The 19752-nt window shown below is 43.7% G+C and overlaps 1 protein-coding gene across 1 annotated transcript in view; it reads right to left on the reverse strand.

Annotated features, from left to right (window-relative positions):
* RANBP10 (RAN binding protein 10) overlaps nucleotides 1-19752 on the reverse strand; it is a 66135-nt gene that overhangs the window by 30690 nt on the left and 15693 nt on the right. Inside the window, exon 3 of the mRNA XM_002918424.4 lies at nucleotides 11439-11491. Within this exon, the coding sequence (XP_002918470.1) occupies nucleotides 11439-11491 (53 nt within the window). The remainder of the gene's footprint in view (nucleotides 1-11438; nucleotides 11492-19752) is intronic.

Genomic DNA, 19752 nt, shown 5'->3' on the forward strand with positions numbered 1-19752 from the left:
GTAATACAGGTCTCCCTGTGGCTGAGGGAAGAGGCCCACAGAAAAGGACCAGGACTTGGCTGGCCACGGGGCCCAGGGCACTGCTGGCTCGAGGGGAATAGCCCGGGACCAGAGGGCCTCTTACATGAAACGAGCTCTGCAGCAGCACCAGCACCATTAACTACCATGGGAACCACCAGGGATTTTGAAGAGCTACCTGTCGCTTAGGCCCCAACTGTCAAACCACCCTCTGCTCTGGACTTCCCAGTGGAACCTGGGTATCTACCCCTCCACTCCCAGCCAGGTCATTTCCCAAGGATATCTCAGACAGAGAAAGAACAGACTAGGCAAGGCAGTGAGGGGCCGGGCATCACCAGGCACACAAACCCCAACCTATTCTTCCAACAGCTCTGGTCCTGAGCAGCTGCTCCAGTGGCTTCAGAGAATCCCCTGACTGCCTGCCTTTTCTAGACAAGCTACTTTGAGGCACCTTATAGGCTTGAACTGCAAGGCCATCACCAGTTGGCTTCTTCCCTTTACCACCCTGTGCGGGCACTCACTTGGGAGGCTTGTATGGTGCCTACAATCATGCCAGGGTTGCTGAGGCCAGGTGCTCTGCCAGGGTTAGGAGGAGGTACACCCAGATTCCCAGTGGGGCCCTGAAGGCTCAACTCACCCAACTGGATTCATGGAGGGACTGAGCAGCCCCCTGGCAGACTCCTGTGAAGCCCTGTAGATCCTGGGGTGAAAGATATCCAAAGACAGTGGTGTTTACAGGTGGACATGAAGGCGGCTCATCAGCTAGGGGAACAAGGGTCTTCAGACTACATGGAGTGGGGCAGAAGCAGTGCCTACTTGGTGGGTATAGACAAAGAGCATTTCCAGAGTACTGGAAATCCACTTACATGCCAGTAAACTTTAAGATATTCACTGAGCAAAGCCACCTGCTATTGGTATGTGCACTGAACAGACACCTTACACTACAAGTTATGAGGGCAGGAAGAAAGGATACTGAACAACTGTTATTGTCAGTGCGTGCCACACTGACAGGGGCTAGCCTCGGCGCTAATGAACCTGACGTAAACACCCATGTTCTGCCCTCATCTCTGCTATCTGTTCTTCCTCTCTCCCATTGCACGTACAAATGTAAAATATCGGCTATTTGCAGAATCTGTCACACCCAGTAGAAGCAGGCCCCAGCCATGAGATCAGGACACAAACGCTCCTGGGGGCATGTTCCTAACAGACCGTTCAGGGTAGGCTTAGTTAAGGTAAGCTCTAGGGGGAGGAAAAGATGTTCACTTGAACATGACCATCCTGTGGGAGCAAGGCAGACAGTCCCCTACTACCCTCCCACCCCCCTACCAGGGCCTAGTTGCAAAATGCCACCTGCTTCAGGAGGTATGTACCCCCCCAGCTCCCAAACCCCAGCTGTGGAGCTGCTTCTTTTCCAACAGTATGAAGTAAGTATGCCTCAAGGGTTCTCCTTCGAAGGGTTGTAGTAATTAAGGTAATATAAGCCACACCAAGAGAACAGCTGCCTCCCGCACAGAAATGGCAAGGAGGAAATTATCAGCTACCCAGTTCTGATGCAAACAGGGCTACCTATCAACACAGCCTGAGTCTCCCTGGCCCTCTCTGAGGTACAAGGCACAAAAGGAAGATCTGTCTTATCCTCAACCCCTTCAAAGCACCCAAGATTAGGAGAAGCCCAAAACCCTCTCTCTGTCCACGCCCCTGACTCTTCCTCCCTGCCTTCTCAATCCAGGGATTGCAGCCCATGCTGCTTGCTGCCAATTCAAGATGGGAGGGTCGGGCTGCAGGCACTCACCTGCCTGTAGATTATCCTGCCCTGCTTTCAAGCCATTTGCCTAAGGATTCTGACATTCTTATTTTGGACCACATGTGGTCCTTGGTTTCACATTTAATGGAGACCAAAAACATCTTACAAAAAGTCAACATCAAAACTTCTGACCATGCAAGCTGAGACATGCCCATACAACCCTGGGAAAGTCTGACCACCAGTCTCATACCAAAGGTATTCTCTGTTATCGTCTGCTCCCAGGACCAAGTGAGACCCCGAGAGTGGCTACCCCCTACTCCTGACATCCCTAGAGGCAAAGACGTCCTTGCTGAGCCATACAGGAAAACCTACAAGAAAACACTTAAAACATCAACATCCTGACTTTGTTTGCTATGCCATCTTCATCCTCCATAATTCAACTTCAGTTAACATGTACTAACATGGCTACTCAAACACAGAAAACACAGGCACTGGAAAGAAAATGTAGCTTCGATTATACCTAACTCCACTCTGATATACAAACACTCATAAAAGAATTGTATTTATTTATTTACTTACTTACTTATTTACTTAAGAATTTGGAAATGTATAGGTACTTCCTTCCTCAGTTAGGAAAAAAATATTTTTTCTCCATTATAACAAAAGCTAACATATAGGGGCGCCTGGGTGGCACAGCGGTTAAGCGTCTGCCTTCAGCTCAGGGCGTGATCCTGGCATTATGGGATCGAGCCCCACATCAGGCTCCTCCGCTATGAGCCTGCTTCTTCCTCTCCCACTCCCCCTGCTTGTGTTCCCTCTCTCGCTGGCTGTCTCGATCTCTGTCGAATAAATAAATAAAATCTTTAAAAAAAAAAAAAAAGCTAACATATATGTACACTTTTTTTTTTTTTTATCAGGCACTATCCTCAGCACTTTACAGGAACTCGCTAAATTCTCATGACCATTCCATATGTGAGTTACAAACTAGTATTGTTTCCATTGTACAGATGGGGGAAAGAGAGGCACAGAGCAGTTAAGTAACTTACCTCAGGTAACACAGTGGCCAGGATGCAAATGCAGACGATGTGGCTCCAGAGTCCATGCTTGTAACCACTGAGCTACATACTGCGGCACAAGCTGACCACAAGCCTAAAGACCTGTTTCCTCACATGACTAATGTGAGCCCATAGCTGATTCAACGACACTGAGCCCTAACATAGAGAGAAGGGGGGACAGTCACTCCTCTTATAGGTAGAAGGTGGTAGCAGAGCCCCGGTGCACCATCAGTGCCACGAAAGTTAGGGCAGACTAGGGAAGCTAAGCTCCAAATAAAGGCTTCTCCCAGCCAATCGGCAGGCTGCAGGCCAGCACAGACCTGACTCAAGACTGGTTCCAGAACCACACTTGGCTTACTGAAGCCATGGTGTTGAGGCAAGATGCAGGAATGGCCCAAGTGCATTTGTGCTCACTCTGGGAGAGTGGTGATAAGAAGATGTGGTCCAAGTCCCAGGGAGGATATTGCTGGGTAAATATGAAGGAGTCACATGAGGCAGGGAGGTAAGTGTCCTCACAGAAATGTGGTCAGGGTTAAAAGGGTCAGGCAGTATTGCACAGGGGGACACAAGCTGGAAGGATACCCCCACAACAAGAAGGGCATCTATCAAGGGGCAGAGCAGGGAATGTCTGCAGCGTACCTGCGGCCTCACAAACATGCTGGTGTGCAGCCTGTGTGGAGGGCAGAGGGGGCAGAAGATACTCAAAGGTCTGCGTCCCTGGCAGAGAGGTCAGAAGCACAAAATGGGCAAGGGACTGGAAGTGGAGAACAGAGGCCTGAGGTAGAGAGATTAATCAGGAGGCCAAGGAAAGAGCCCAATGGGGAGGCAACGACAGTAAGGATAGAGAAGGGGGACAGATTAAAGATACACTTGGGGAATGGCAGAACCATGGGATGAGGAAAGGGACAAAGTGAAGATTACTCTGAAGAGTGCCACCTGGGGGCTAGGGTGAATGGCGACTGTCAGGGGACACAAGGAAAGCAAGAGACTCTGGGTTTTGCAGTCAGATAAACTTAGTTTGGAGCAAGCAGGTTCACTGTGTGCGAGACCTTAAACAAAGCACTGAGGTTTCTGGAGGTGTGACCTGCTCAAAGACAGAGAAGAGACAGAGAAGTGAGTTGTGTAATTGCCTGGATGGCTCACCAGCTGCCCTTCAGCTGCACTTTCAGGCCTTGGCAAAGTATAGTCAACCATTCATAGGCTATACAGAGTATTTGGGCCCCTCAAAGAAAGAGAGAACTGCCTCTACCACCTCCACACCTACTTCACTCAGCTACTCTAGGTTCTAATCAGGAACAAGATGCAAGCAGCCAGAGAAACAAGCAGCCCAGGGCAGAGGAGAAAGGAAGGCAGGGAGGGGGGGGGAGAGAGAGAGAGAGAGAGAGAGAGAGTGTGTGTGTGTGTGTGTAAGACAGAGGTTATCTCCTACAGTCAAGAAGTACTTACTTCAGAGAGAAAGGGGAGGAGGCTCTCTCAAGTTCATCATCTGTTCTTATTGGTTTTACTCACCCAAATCAGGAACTGTAAGAAAAGGGGCTTCAGTTCTACACTTGGGCCTCTCCTTCCTCATAAGCTTCTCTTCCAAGGACTCATGAAAGGCAGGACTAAGAGCCAAGGACCAGGCACTTCTTGACAGCAGCACCTGGGTAGGCCAAGGCTGGACTTCCTAAGTTACCTTTTTCTTAAACTGACTCAGACAAGGGCTGCTCAATTTGCACTCTTCTACTTGCTCTGAATGATAGCGAGACTCGGCATCTAAAATGGCTATCACCAGGCCATTTTATTAACAAAAGAATTCTTGAAACAAATTATCAGCAAAATCCTGAAAGCACAACACTAGTAGTTTGCGGTCTGTTCACCCACTACTCAGAAGATACCAAGCCAGATTAATTACACCCACAGGGCCTGTCCTCTTCCCCATCTCTCTAGTCCAAGATTCCACCATGCTCTTCTGGGCCACTAAGACAGTCTCCTAACTGGCCTCCTTGCACCTGCTCCTGCCCCTGCCCCCTCCAATCTGGGCAGATCACACTCCTGCCTAAATCCCTCAGTGGCTCCCTGTAACATCTTTCCCGCTGTCTCCCTGACCCAGCACCAACCATCAGGCCCACAGCTGCTTAAACCCTCCAACCTGAAGCTTTCAGCCCTTAGGCACAAGGTTGCAGGTGACATTATTTTCAAAATTTCTTTTACCCTCTGGTATCAAATTCACGAAATAGACTGATATATAAATGAATAAGAAAAAACAAGTGTATAGAAAACTCCATTGTAGATCGGGAACAAACTCTGTACCTGCATATTTCACAAAACCTGATGTGCTGGAGTATAAATCAGCATTAAGCAAAATTTTTAAAAGGTAGACCACATCATATTCTTGCTCATGATGGAATGAGGTCAGGCTCAGCCAATTAAACAAATAATTAAATAGTGCCCAATTATGTGAAAATTACAGAGCACTCTACTGTCTTGAATACAACCTGGGTTAGGAAGAAAATCTAGAATAAAGAATGTAATAACTATCTTAAAATGAAAAGCTCAAACTAAAACAGCATATCAGGGGAGACCTGGGTGGCACAGCGGTTAAGTGTCTGCCTTCGGCTCAGGGCGTGATCCCAGCGTTGTGGGATCGAGCCCCACATCAGGCTCCTCCGATATGAGCCTGCTTCTTCCTCTCCCACTCCCCCTGCTTGTGTTCCCTCTCTCGCTGGCTGTCTCTATCTCTATCAAATAAATAAAATCTTAAAAAAAAATAAAAAATAAAAATAAATAAAACAGCATATCAAATTTGTAAGAAGAGGGTGTGCCTAGGTGGTATAGTCAGTTAAGTGCCCATCTCTTGGTTTCAGCTCAGGTCATGATCTCAGGGTTGTGAGACTGAGCTTCATGTTAGGCTCCATGCTCAGTGTGGGGTCTGCTTAAGACTCTCTCTCCTTCTGCCCCTTCCCCCCTCCTCTCTCTCAAATAAGTTAATTTAAAAAAAAATTGTGAGGGGTGCATGGATGGCTCAGTGGCTTAAGTGTCTGCCTTTGGCTCAGGTCATGATCCCAACGCCCTGGGATCCAGCAGCATAGGGCTCCCTGCTTAGCGGGGAGTCGGCTTCTCCCTCTCCCTCTGCCCCTCGGACCGCTTGCTATCTTTGCTTGCTCTCTTGCTATCTTTCTCTCAAAAAAATAAATAAAATCTTTTTAAAAAAATCCTCGAGAAGTAAAGTAGTACTTAGAAAAAATATCTAACAATAAACATCTATCTTTATTAGCGAGAAAATTAAAATACAATGACAAACCTATACTTAGAGTACGGGGGGGAAATAAACCAAAGGAAAGAAGGGCAAAGGAAATTAAAGTAGAAGGAAAAATCCTCAACAAAATAAGCAAACTGAATCTAGCTCATACAAAAAGATTATAACACAAGATCAATATACAAAAATAAATTATCTTTTATACACTTGCAATGAACAACCTAAAAATGAAATTAATAAAACAATTCCATTCACAGTAATATCAAAAAGAATAAAACACTTAGGAATAAATTTAGCAAAAGAAATGTAAAATTTGTGATCTGAAAATCAAATAATATTTTTGAAGGAAATAAAAGATCTAAACAAATGGAAAAACGTTTCACATTCGTGGGTTGGAAGATTTAACATTATTAGGATGGCAATACTTCCCAAACTGATTTACAGATCCAGTACAATCCAATCAAAATCCCAGCTGATTTCTTTATAGTAATTAACAAGCTGATTCTAAAATTCATACGGAATTGCAAGGAAACCAGGACAGTCAGAAAAATCCTGAAACAGAAGAAAAAAGTTGAAGGACTCGTACTTGCCGATTTCAAAACTTACTACAAAGCAACAGTAATCAAGACAGTATGGTATAGGCAAGGAGAAATATACAAATCAATGGAATAGAACTGAGAATCCAGAAAAAAAATCCATACATTTCTGGCTGAAATGATTTTTCAACAAAGGTACCAAGATCATTCAGTAAGGAAAGAACAGTCTTTTCAACAACTGATGCTAGGAAATTTGGATAGCCACATGCAAACGAATGAAGTTGAATCCTACCTCACACCATAAATAAAAATTAAATGGATCAAAACCCTAAATAAAAGTTGTTATCACATGACCCAGCAATTCCACTCCTAGGTATACGATCAAATGAAATTAAACATACGTCCACACAAAAACTTGTACACAAGTGTTTATAGCATAAATCGTAACAGCCAAAAAGTAGAAACAATCCAAATATTCACCAACAGACACATGGATAAGCAAAATGTGATATATCCATATAACAGAATAATATTTGGCCATAGGAAGGAATGAAGTTCTGATACACACTACAACTTAGATGAACCTCAAGAACGTATGCTAAGTGAAAGAACCCATATACAAAAGGCCACCTGTTATAGGACTCCACTGATATGAAATGTCCAAAATAAGAAAATCCATGGAGACAGAAAGTAGATTAGTGGTTTTCAGGGGCTACAGGGAAGGAGAATCAGGGAATGACTGCTAATGGGTATGGGGTTTCTCTTTGCGGTGATGAAAATGTTCTAGAACTAGACAGAGGTGATGGTAGCACAACTCTGTGACTACACTAAAACCACTGAAATGCACACTTTAAAGGGGTAATCTTATGGTCTGCTCAGCAGAGAGTCTGTTTAAGACTCTCTCCCACTCCCTCTTCTTCTGCCCCTCCCCCTGCATGCACTCTCTCTCTCTCTCTCTCTCAAGTAAACAAATAAATCTTTAAAGAAGTTTTATTTAAGTAGTCTCTACACCACACATGAGGCTTGAACTCATGACCCAAGATCGAGTCATGTGCTCTACTAACTGAGCCAGCCAGAACCCCCTTTTATAGGTTTTGATAATACGAATCATAGCCATTTTCCTATAAGAGAATCAGATGGCCAAAGCAGAATATACTGAAAGTGATGCCACAAGAAAGAAGTTGCTTGGACAAGCTAACAAGACAGAAAGGGAAAGTCTTCAAAAAATGTCCTCCCCATAAGACCAACTGGCTCTGATAGATTTGCTGATAAATTTTTCTAAACTTACAAATCAAAAGTAATCTACATATATAGCCATGAAAATAAGGAACCCCTCCCAATGACCTAGTAGGATTCTTCTCAACTAAACAAGATACACTGAGTTATCTCAATACACACCCATAAGTCATTTATAAATATAACTGTCCACTTATGATTAAATCCTTCCAGTTAAATATTTCAGAATAAGGAAAGGGAGTCCTTTTTTTAACCAAAATCTACCACCTCCTGAAGTTCCATCACACACCTAAGCTCTTACAATTCTTACTGCCCAGGCAGCCCAGCTTAGCCTCCACCCCTCTGGAAGGCCTCCTCTACACTAACTAGTTCACTCTTGAACTAGTTACTTATTAGCAAATCTGATCACATTTTGCCTATGTTCAAAACACTCCTGCAATCCTCACTGCTTAAATAAATAAGTCCAGGACCCTTGACATGGAACATAAGACTCTTCCTTCAACTGGGTCATCCTGACTGTCCCCAGGAAACCATCCCATCAAACTAGACAACTTATAGATCTACTCACAGGCCTTATTATACCACCACCCAGACCCACCTGGCAAACTCCTATATGTCTCTCAACACCAGGTTGAAACATCCTGTGAAGCCACAGTAACTACCCCAACCACCACTCCCCATCAAACACAACAGGATCAAGAAGATACATCAACGCTCAAACATCTCATCTGAAGTTAACACCAAAGTCTCAAATTCTAGACCAAGCCTAGACCATCATCACTCACCTCCCACCAACCCTATATCAAACAGTCCCAATAGCCTTCATCACAACCAAGGGTCTCTTGGAAATCAGAAGCAACAGCCAGGAAGGCTTTAGCTACTGTCATCTTCCATCTCATGACCCCAGTGCTAGTAGCTTCAGGTCCAACTGTTTATGAATGATACTTTCAGTTTTGGAGAATGTATGCTCATTAACACCCCCCAAAACACACACACACACACACACACACACACACACCCAAAAAAAGCAACCCCAGGAAATGGAAAGTGCTAAAGGGGAAGATTCTGATCTTCCAAATCTAGCACTGGGATGAACAGTAACAGGCCCATCATCATTCCTAAGAGGAATGTCTCCCATGACCCCTACATCTGTCCTGTGCTAGGTCTTCCCAGCCATTCAGCCCAGCCCCATATCCTGGGAAAGCCAGAGGCATCCAACCTTCCTAGGGAGAATCCCTATCTAGCTGCAATCTGATTCCTACTTTCTACCTTAAAGAATAATCAGGGAGATTATCAGATATGGCAGGAAGGAAAGCCCTCAGAGCTGGCAGGCAGAGTGAAATGAAAACAGGCATAATACCCACAGAGGTCCCTTTCTCCTGCCAAACAAGAGACGTACCACTCAGGATGTAAAAAAAAAAAGATGCCAACTCTCCTGATATGTTAGTGTGGGGACTAACACCTCATCCACTGTCTCCGAGCCCTTTCTCCTATGGGCCCACACCCTGGGCCTGGACAGGGTCTGACTACACAAGGACCCTAAATGGACTTCCCTACAGTGTTACATTCACAACATCAAAGCACATGACCAGCAGCTGGCCTCCAACTGGCCCAAAAGGGGTCAAAAACCCCATCTTATGAAGGAGGCAAACAGATCTGGCCAGCTCCACATGGCTCCATCTCAAAGAGATTCAGATCAGCCCAGGTAGACCTTGAACCTCCCCCTCCCCCCTCATCTGCTCCACTCCACGGATCTCAAACCAAACGAGCCATGCGAAAAACAGTTCTTACTAAAGAAGGATGAGCATGTGGAACTTAGAATACCAAGCCTAGCACATGGTAATAGGCTATTTCCAAATCCACCTGAAAGACAGATGTGAGGAGGACTCCTTGATACAAAGACATTTGCTTTTATTTTGTTTTAATTCGATTTATACTTTTTAAACAAGTAATATATTCACAAGAAAGAAAATGTGAAAACTTTGAAAGATTTCCTTCCTAGTCCTATTCCTAGCCACCCTGTCCTTTCCCAAGGAATAGCTGATACTACAAGTTTTTCTGTAGTTTTCCAAAAATATTCAATGCGTGTACAAGCAGGTACAGATATGTTCATTTTGCCTTTTATATTTTTGCACATTTGGTAGCGTATTATATACAGTGTTCTATGCCTTATATTTTCTATGTAACAATATATTCTAGAGATAACTCCAAATCAGTACCTAAAAAACCTCCTCATTCTCTTAATGGCTGCATAAGAATACTATGCTGTGGATTAACAAAAATTCATTTAACCAATGTTCAGGGTTGCTTGAAGTGACAGTTAATAACAGATTATAATAGTTACTTCTGTATAATAAGTCTCTTTTCCCTGCCACCAAAGCTGTGCAAAAGTTCCAAGAGCACATTTGGAGTAAGAAAAAGATTAAGGGGCACCCGGGTGGCTCAGTCTGTTAAGTTGCCGACTCTTGATTTCAGATCAGGTCATGATCTCAGGTTTTGAAATCAAGCCCTTTGTCCCTCTTCTTCCCCCTCTGTCCCTTCTCCCTGCTTGTGGGCATATTCTCTCTCTCTCAAATAAATAAATAAATGAATAAATAAATAAAATCTTAAAAAAAAAAGATCACAGCCACATGCTACACAAAGAGGCCAAACAAGCCACACACATCCTGATTAATAACTAAAAGCCAGTTTTCAGTCAGACCAAAGCTGAAAAATTTCAGACTCCTGACAATTAACTGAACCCTGAGCAAGTCTAGATATCAAGTACTTGAAATTAGTCAATTAGAAAAAAAAAATCTGTGACTGATATTAAGCATAGATGGAAAAGATGCAATGTTTAAGTGCTGCTCTCCCTTTGGAAAAACCCTGTTACATGTCTGAGGCACAAAAAGTAGAGGAGCCAGGACAAAAACACAGGGACGTTGCCTGCCTTCATGACAGTGCCAGAGCAGCTTGCACGATGTCACTTAGGCCATTGAAGGAACAAAGGGACTTAGGACTATCTTCTGGAACCCACCAGCTTCTCCTGGAGGTTTTTATCCCTTCAACTGTACACAGCCCAAGACTGGGCATGAGCCACTGGGCAGAAAGCGGCTGAAAGGGTGCCTGGGTAGTAGCAGAGGACCATCTGCAGGGCCCAGAGCATTTCACAAATCTGACGTTGCTGACTGCCAACCCAAGTCTCCCACACTTCCTATTTATTAAAAAATTGCCTCAACCATCTTCCAAGTGGGAGGCCACTTAAAGATTCTGATTATTAATAATGGTCAGGTAACAAAGAAGCAAGAGTTGGCAGCAGCCTTCTGCTCAATATATGCCAGAGTCCCGGGCTGGTCAAAGGCCAATGGGAGTAAGGGCTACTAAGGCATATCCCCACTAAGAGCAAACTCTGGTTGGTTTTGACTGCAAACAGCTCACATTCCAATTAATTTTTTGGAATGGAAGCCCATGCCATCCCAGCCAAGGCCACATTTTAAGATCTTCCACCCAATGTCCTGGCTTTAGGTAAGGTAGTCAGCAAAATTCTCTTCAGCGTCTTGGCTGCCACCATGATTCTTGTCATAGAATGGATCAGAAGAGCAGAACAAATATTCTCTTAACCAGTGACTCACCAGGAAGTCTGTTCATGTTGACGCCTTGAGCTGAGAGTCCTATTCCCATGTACCTTCAAGAAATCACACACAAAAAAATTGTGGTTAGCAAATGATTATGCATCTCCTTTCTAAAATATTTCTTGGTAAAAGGAAAACAGGAAAAGAAATGAATATAGAGATTCTTAACACGCTAGTGATTCTTGAGAGCCTTCACATTTTGATTTTCTAATGAAAATCATCTCAATGTCCTAAGTAGCTGGAGAAACAAGAGGTGTCTGTAACCAGGAACTTCAGTTTCAGATGAAAGTTTCCTGAAATCACTGCTTCCAGTCGCTTGGTTTCTGGCTCCAGCTAAGGCAGTGGAATCTATCCTCAAGAAGTACCTGAAGTATGTAGTTGAATCCTAGGTAGTGCTTGGCAGAACAACTCAAGATCAAGGCCAAAGGGACAAGCCACTCTTCAGCAAGGACCAAGACATGGAAAAAGTACAGACAGGCTGGATCTCCACAGAATTATCAAGACCCCTCACACAGGGCTTCTTCTCTGGGTATCTCCAAACTCATTACCCTTGCCCCATACATTCACCACTGGCCTCCCTGATCATCCAGTGTTGAGGCAGGGTGTCTTTAGGCCCCTAAGACTCCTCTGCCCCACTCCTCCCACCCAGGTACCTAAACAACTAAGCCATCCACAGCAAAGTGGGGCCTATGCTGCGCAACTCTGTCAAAGATGTCTCAGTGGCATTCATAAGCATGCAGGCCAGAAAAGGAAATGAACAGGGTTTTTAGTCTGTTTGTAGTATGCAAAGAAATAGTGAGGTATTTCCCCAAGAACTGAAATAGAGAAATAGGTCATCACCTTCTAAGAGTAAAACAGGAGAAACCCACACATGATGCCTGATATTAACCACCTATGAGTGCTAAAAGGTAGCTGAAAGCTCAGAATACTAAAAACACCAACCAAGAGAGCTGCGGTATAACTTTATGGTTGTATAACAATTAAATATACTTAAGGCCACTGAACTTATACTTCAAGATGGTGAAAATGGTCAATTTTGGGGCGCCTGGGTGGCTCAGTCGTTAAGCATCTGCCTTCGGCTCAGGGAGTGATCCCAGAGTCCTGGGATGGAGACCCACATCAGGCTCCTCACCTGGGAGCCTGCTTCTTCCTCTCCCACTCCCCCTGCTTGTGTTCCCTCTCTTGCTGGCTGTCTGTCTCTCTCTGTCAAATAAATAAATAAAATCTTAAAAAAAAAAAAAAAAGAAAATGGTCAATTTTATGGTATGTATATTTTACCATACACACATTTAAAAAATTTTTTTAAAGATTTTATTTATTTACTTGACAAGAAAGAGAGAGCATAATCAGGGGAGGGGTAGAGGGAGAGGGAGAAGCTGACTCCCAGCAGAGCAGGGAGCCAGATACAGGACTTGATCCCAGGACCCTGGGATCATCACATGAGCTGAAGGCAGACACGCTTAACCAAATGAGCCACCCAGGCACCTCCACACAAAAATATTTTTTAAAGCAATTACATAGGATTGCCTTCTTTTGACCATTTCCAAGTGGCTGCATATTTACATTCCAATTATTCCCTGTTGTAAATGATTCTACAAGGAACACTTCCACATACGTTTCCCCATCTTGGATTACTTCTTTCTTTTCCCCCCGACATGCTCCATGCACCTATGTACATGCTTCCTAACACTACCTGAGTTCCCACAACATGGTGCTCCTGCCTCTCCAAGTCCTTCATCTACAGTAAATGCCCCGTTGCCCTTCTCTAGCTGGCTGTGCTACTGTGTTTTGGGGGGAGCAGCCTCTACCATCCAAGTCAGGCAGGGAAGGAAGGCTCTGACCCACACATCTTCCTCTGAAACCAGCTACGCTATCATGCCTGCAGGAACCAGGAAGACAGTGACCAACACATGACCCTGATAACTTGGCCTGCAGGAGTTAGGGGAAAGAGGAGAGAAGGAAAAGGAATAGCACTTCAAAGAGGGACTTGGAAGACTCAAAGGACTGAGACCCTCAAACTGCCTGAGACCTCCTGCCAAAAATGGACCTTGAAGCAGCATCAGGAGCAGAAGGAGTGTAAGCCTGCTGGCAGGATTCCCATTAGATTAAAATGTGTACTTTTTACCAGAAAAACAGCAGCCCAAATAATCAGCTTCCTTACTTCACATGGTAGAGGCTGCCAAAAGCTGGTCTCCATTCTCTTAATGCCTCAGCTGACCAAGCAGCAAACAATCTCAACTGCTCTGCAGTCATCAATCAACATAATCATGTACAACACAGCCAGGGGTTTCCCTGACTTGGATGTCAGCCCATTCATCCTGCCCTGTTTGGAGGGGCCTGAGTCTCTGCCCCATACCACATGTGATCTCATCCCTGGAGGTTTCCTGACACTAAGATGAGGGTTTGTGTTTAGAGCGCATGTTTCCTGGATGACCCTTAACCACTTAAGGTTAATGAAAATAGGGAAGCTCAAGGAGCTTGGCCATCAGCAACAGGGATCTAATTCCATAAATTTTCATGGGAATGAGGAACTACTAAGGCATACGCACTCAAACACAAGTTGCTTAGCTTCTGCACTGGGGAAGCCGTTTCCACCTCCAGCAGCTAGCCCTCAACACCTTCCTATAAACTCTCTGCCCCATAGTGGGACAGTGTTTACCAGTGGATGGCCTGGGAGTCTTTACATAAATCCTAGGGTCAAGTTGTGAATCCAAGTGGATGAGCTAAGGGTAGAGTACCCAGAGGAGATCCAATCCCAAACTTGGGTGCCATGACACCTGCAGGTGTCAATGACACAGGGAGCAACCCCAAAGGAACCTAAGTTGCATATTCATATGAAGTTGCAGTTGAGTCAGTGTTCAAAAGAAATGAGTCCCAACTTTTTCCAAAAGTATGATGTTCTAAAGTTACAAAAACACACACCCTCCTCCCTTCCAGCAAGTCTTCATGCACTTGAAAACTATTATCCAACCAGTCTGAGATAAGCAGAGGGTAAAAAAGCTACAAGGACCCCATGAATATACTAAAAAAGCACTGAATTGTACACTTTAAGTGGGGGAATTATATGGTATGTTAAGTTACATCTAAGTCATACTCAACAAAGTAGGAATAAAAGACACTGTCTCAACATAATAAAAGCCAAATTATGATAAGCCCACAGCTAACATCATACCCAATGGTGAAAGACTGAAAAACTTTTCCTAAGATCAGGAATAAGACATTGGGGTGCCTGGGTGGCTCAGTTGTTAAGCATCTGCTTTCGGCTCAGGGCGTGATCCTGGAGTTCTGGGATCGAGCCCCACATCAGGCTCCTCCACTGGGAGCCTGCTTCTTCCTCTCCCACTCCCCCTGCTTGTGTTCCCTCTCTCACTGGCTGTCTCTATCAAATAAATAAACAAAATCTTAAAAAAAAAAAAAAAGGAATAAGACAAAGATGCCTGTGTTTACTACTCTATTCAACAGAGTATTAGAAGTTCTAGCCAGAGACTCTTGGGTGGCTCAGTTGGTTAAGTGGCTGCCTTCGGCTCAGGTCATGATCCTAGGGTCCTGGGATCGAGCCCCACATCAAGCTCCCTGCTCAGCGGGGAGCCTGCTTCTCCCTCTCCCTCTGCCTGCCACTCTGCCTACTTGTGCTCTATCAAATAAATAAATAAAATCTTAAAAAAAAAAGTTCTAGCCAAAGCAATTAAACCAGAAAAATAAAAGGCATCCAAATTGGAAAAGAATAGGTAAAACTATCTCTGTCCACAGATGACATGATCTTATATGTAGAAAACCCTAAAGATTCCACAAAAGTGCTATTAGAATAAACAAATTCAGCAAAGTTGAAGGAATACAAAATCAACACCTGAAAAGCAGTTGTTTTTCTATACACTAACACTGAACAATGAAAAAAGGAAATTAAAATAATTCCATTTATAACAGCATTATAAAGAATAAAATACTGGGGGGTGCCTGGGTGACTCAATCAGTTAAGCATCTGCCTTCAGCTCAGGTCACGATCCTGGGGTCCTGGGATCGAGCCTCATGTCAGGCTCCCTGCTTGGTGGGGAGTCGGCTTCTCTCTCTCCCTCTGACCCCCCTCGCTGATGTGCTCATGCACTCTGTCTCTCTCAAATAAATAAATAAAATCTTTTTAAAAAATAAAATAAAATACCAGGGTGCCTGGGTGGCTCAGTCAGTTAGACATCCAACTCTTGGTTTTAGCTCAGGTTGTGATCTCAGGATAAGATCTAGTGCTGCATTGGGTTCTGTGATCAGTCAGCTTGAGATTCTCTCTCCCTCGGCCACTCCCCACCCCCTCTCTAAAATAGATAAATAAATCTTAAAAAAAAAAAAAGGAACAAAATATTTAGGAATAAACTTGACCAAGGTGACAAAAGACTCGTACACTAAAAACTCTAAAATGTTGCTGAAAGAAACTAAAGAAGACACAAATAAATGGAAAGACATCTATGTTTACAATTGGAAAACTTAGTATTGTAATGATGCCAATACTACCCAGTGCAATACAGAGATTTAATGGTATCCATATGGAATCTCAAGGGACAATGAATAGCCAAAACAATCTTGAAAAAGACAAAAAAAAGTTGGAGGACTCACACTTCCTGATTTCAAAACTTACCACAAAGCTGTGATAATCAAAACAGTGTTGGTACTGGCATAGAGACAGACATATAGACTATAGTAGCACAACAGAGAGCACAGAAATATACCCTCCCATATCTGGTCAACTGATTTTGACAAAGATGCTAAGACCATTCAATTGGAAAATGATAGTCTTTTCAACAAATGGTGCTGGGACAACTGGATATCCACATGCAGAAGAATGAAGTTGGGCCCTTACCATACACCATATGCAAAATTAACTTAAAACAGATCAAATAAACAAAGACCTAAAACTGTAAAACTCCTAGAAGAAAACATAGAAGAAAAGGTTTACATTGGAAATGGCAATGATTTCTTGGATATTACACCCAAAGCACAGGCAACAAAAGAAAAAAGTAAGCTACATCAAAATTTTAAACTTTTCTATCTCAAAGGACACCATCAACACAGCGAAAAGCAACCGACGGTATAGGAAAAAATATTTGCAAAGCATATATGTGATAAGGGTTTAATATCCAGGATATTCAAAGAACTCTTACAACTCAACCAAAAACCAAACCAAACAGAAAACCTATTAAAAATGGGCAAGTACCTGAATAGTTATTTCTCCAAAGAAGAGACAAATGGCTAATAAGCACATGAAAAGATGTTCAGCATCACTATCACTAAGGAAATGTAGCTCAAAACCACAATCAGATACAACTTCATACCCTTTAGGACAAACAAACAAACAATAGAAAACAGAAAATAACAAGTGCTGGTGAGGATGTGAAGATCAGAACCCTTGTGCATTGATGGTACAGCAGCTGTGGAAATGAGTATGGCAGTTAATAATATGGTAATTCCAAGTTTAAAGAGTTAAAACTAGGGGTGCCTGGGTGGCTCAGTCATTGAGCATTTGCCTTCGGCTCAGGTCATGATCCTAGGGTCCTGGGATCAAGCACCGCGTCAGGCTCCCTGCTCAGCGGGAAGCCTGCTTCTCCCTCTCCCATTCCCCCTGCTTGTGTTCCCTCTCGCTGTGTCTCTGTCAAATAAATAAAATCTTAAAAAAAAAAAAAAGTTAAAATTATGTTGGGGTACCTGGGTGGCTCAGTCGGTTAAGCACCCGACTCTTGATTTCCACTCAGGTCATGATCTTGGGGTCATGAATCAAGCCCTGCAACAGGCTCCATGCTCATCGTGGAGTCTGTCTGAGATTCTCTCTCTCCCTCTCCCTCTGCCCCTCCCCCCAGTCCATGTACTCGCTCTCTCAAATAAATAAATAAATAAAATCTTTAAAAAATTACACTATGCTTTAAAAATGCCTAATTTTTAACAAAGAATTACCATATGATCCAGCAATTCCACTTCCGGGTATATACCCAAAAGAATTGAAAACAGGGACCTGAACAGATATTTGCACATTCATATTCATAGCAGCAGTGTTCACAACAGCCAAAAGGTGAAAGCAAACCAATCCAAGTGTCTATTGCTGAATGGATGAGTGGATAAATAGAATGTGACATATATACACAATGGAATATTACTCAGCCTTAAAAAGGAAGAAATTATGGGGCGCCTGGCTAGTTCAGTTGGAACAGCATGCAACTCTTGGGGTAGTGAGTTCAACCCCATGTTGGGTGTAAAGATTACTTAAATAAATACAACTTTAAAAAAAAAAAAAAGGAAGGAAATTCTGACATATACTACAACACGGATGAACCCTGAAGAAATTACACTAAGGGAAACAAGTCAGTCACAAAAAGACAAATTTTGGGGGCACCTGGGTGACTCAGTTGATTAAGTGTCTGATTTCAGGGCACCTGGGCAGCTCAGTTGGTTAAGGGACTGCCTTCGGCTCAGGTCATGATCCTGGAATCCCAGGATCAAGCCCCACATCGGGCTCCCTGCTCAGCAGGGAAACTGCTTCTTCTGCTGACCCTCCCCCCTCTTGTGCTCTCTCTCTCTCTCTCATTCTCTCTCTCAAATAAATAAATAAAATCTCAGGGGGAAAAAAGTATCTGACTGCAGCTCAGGTCATGATCTCAGAGTCCTGGAATGGAGCCCAGCATGGGGGTCCCCGCTCAGCGAAGTCTGCCAGCCCCTCATCCTGGTCATGTTCACACTCACTCTCTTTCTCTCTATAAAAAAAAAAAACAAAAAAAAAAGGCAAGGGGCGCCTGGGTGGCTCAGTTGGTTAAGCGTCTGCCTTGGGCTCAGGTCATGATCCCAAGGTCCTGCAATGGAGCCCTACATCGGGGTTCCCTGCTCAGCAGGAGGCCTACTTCTCCCTTTCCCTCTGCCTGCTGATCTCTCTGCTTGTGCTCTCTCTCTCTGCCAAAATAAGTAAAATCTTAAAAAAAAAAAAAGACAAATTTGGTTTGATTCCACTTATACAAGGTACCTAGGGTAGTCAAATTCATAAAGACAGAAAGTAAAATGGTGTTTGCCAGGGCCTGGGGGAGAATCAGGAGTTACTGTTTAATGGAGACAGTTTCAGTTTGGGAAGATGAAAAGAGTTCTGGAGATGGATGGTGGTGATGGTTGCACAACAATGTGAATGTACTTAATGCCACTGAACTGTACACTTAAGAATGATTCAAATGGTAAATTTTAGGTTATGTATATTTTACCACAATAAATAAATGAATACATATCAATGCAACTGCCCCTCCTCCCCAAAAAAGGTTCAAGTTCACTATCATCAGCTATATTTGTTATTACATAAAATCTCTTCCTCTCTTCAAGCTTGGGGATTTAGGATCCAGGGAGACAATACCTTCACTTTCTTTCAGAGGTATCATCTCTGGCCAAAAACCCAGCATGTGGATATGTGTTTATTCAGTTCTGATATCCCCCAAAGACCAATCCCCCAAATCATCCAAACATAAGAGACAGAGCCTAAGTTTACAGGCTCAAACCCTATGTCCTATGCCACAATGAACAGAACTGATTCAAGGCCTGTTGTCTACCTCAGGATGCAGGAGTTATAGGAAGGAGCCCCCATCCCTCAAAGGAAAAACACAGAGCCACAGCAGTGCTGGGCACATAATGAACATTACAAACCCCTAGCGTTCATCCACTCATGGTCTGGTGAACTTTATGGCCAAAATCACAGGGTCTTTCCCAGCCACAGTTCAAGGGAACCTAAACTTCTAGCTGGTATGAAATCAAAACAGAGCTACCTGATAGGTTAAGTGAGCTCTGAACTCAGCCACAACACCCCCAGTGCTATTCTCCCCTCTTGCAGACACTGGACTTCAGCAGTGAGATTAAATGACCTACACTCACGAAGCTAGTGACATTACAGGCATAGAGGAAATCTATTTCTCCATCCACTCATGAAAAATCTAAGGAGGCCTGAGGTTTCCTCTCAATCACCAACAAAGGACATGTGTAGTGCTTTGCCAGGTCTCAGACTCATGTGGTCCCAGCTCTCTGATAGGCTGACAAAAATGAGGTAAAACAATAAGGAAAGAGCATAATGAAAATCCCAAACCCACATATGTTCTCCTGGACACATACAGAAGTATCTTTGCATCTAAGCAGCAATGACACTACCTCTCCTCTGTGGATCTCTGGTGGTATTTGAAAATGAATGGGTTGTTAGGTGCTGCTGAGTCCTTGCTAAAGTTGAGTAATTCAGTAAAAACAGGTGTGATAAGTTTCTTTTTATAGAGGTCCTTGAGATCATTCACCCACTCCATAAAGATCTTCTGTGCCCAAT

Source organism: Ailuropoda melanoleuca, chromosome 12 (genome assembly GCF_002007445.2).
Source record: "Ailuropoda melanoleuca isolate Jingjing chromosome 12, ASM200744v2, whole genome shotgun sequence".
Taxonomy (NCBI): Eukaryota; Metazoa; Chordata; class Mammalia; order Carnivora; family Ursidae; genus Ailuropoda; species Ailuropoda melanoleuca.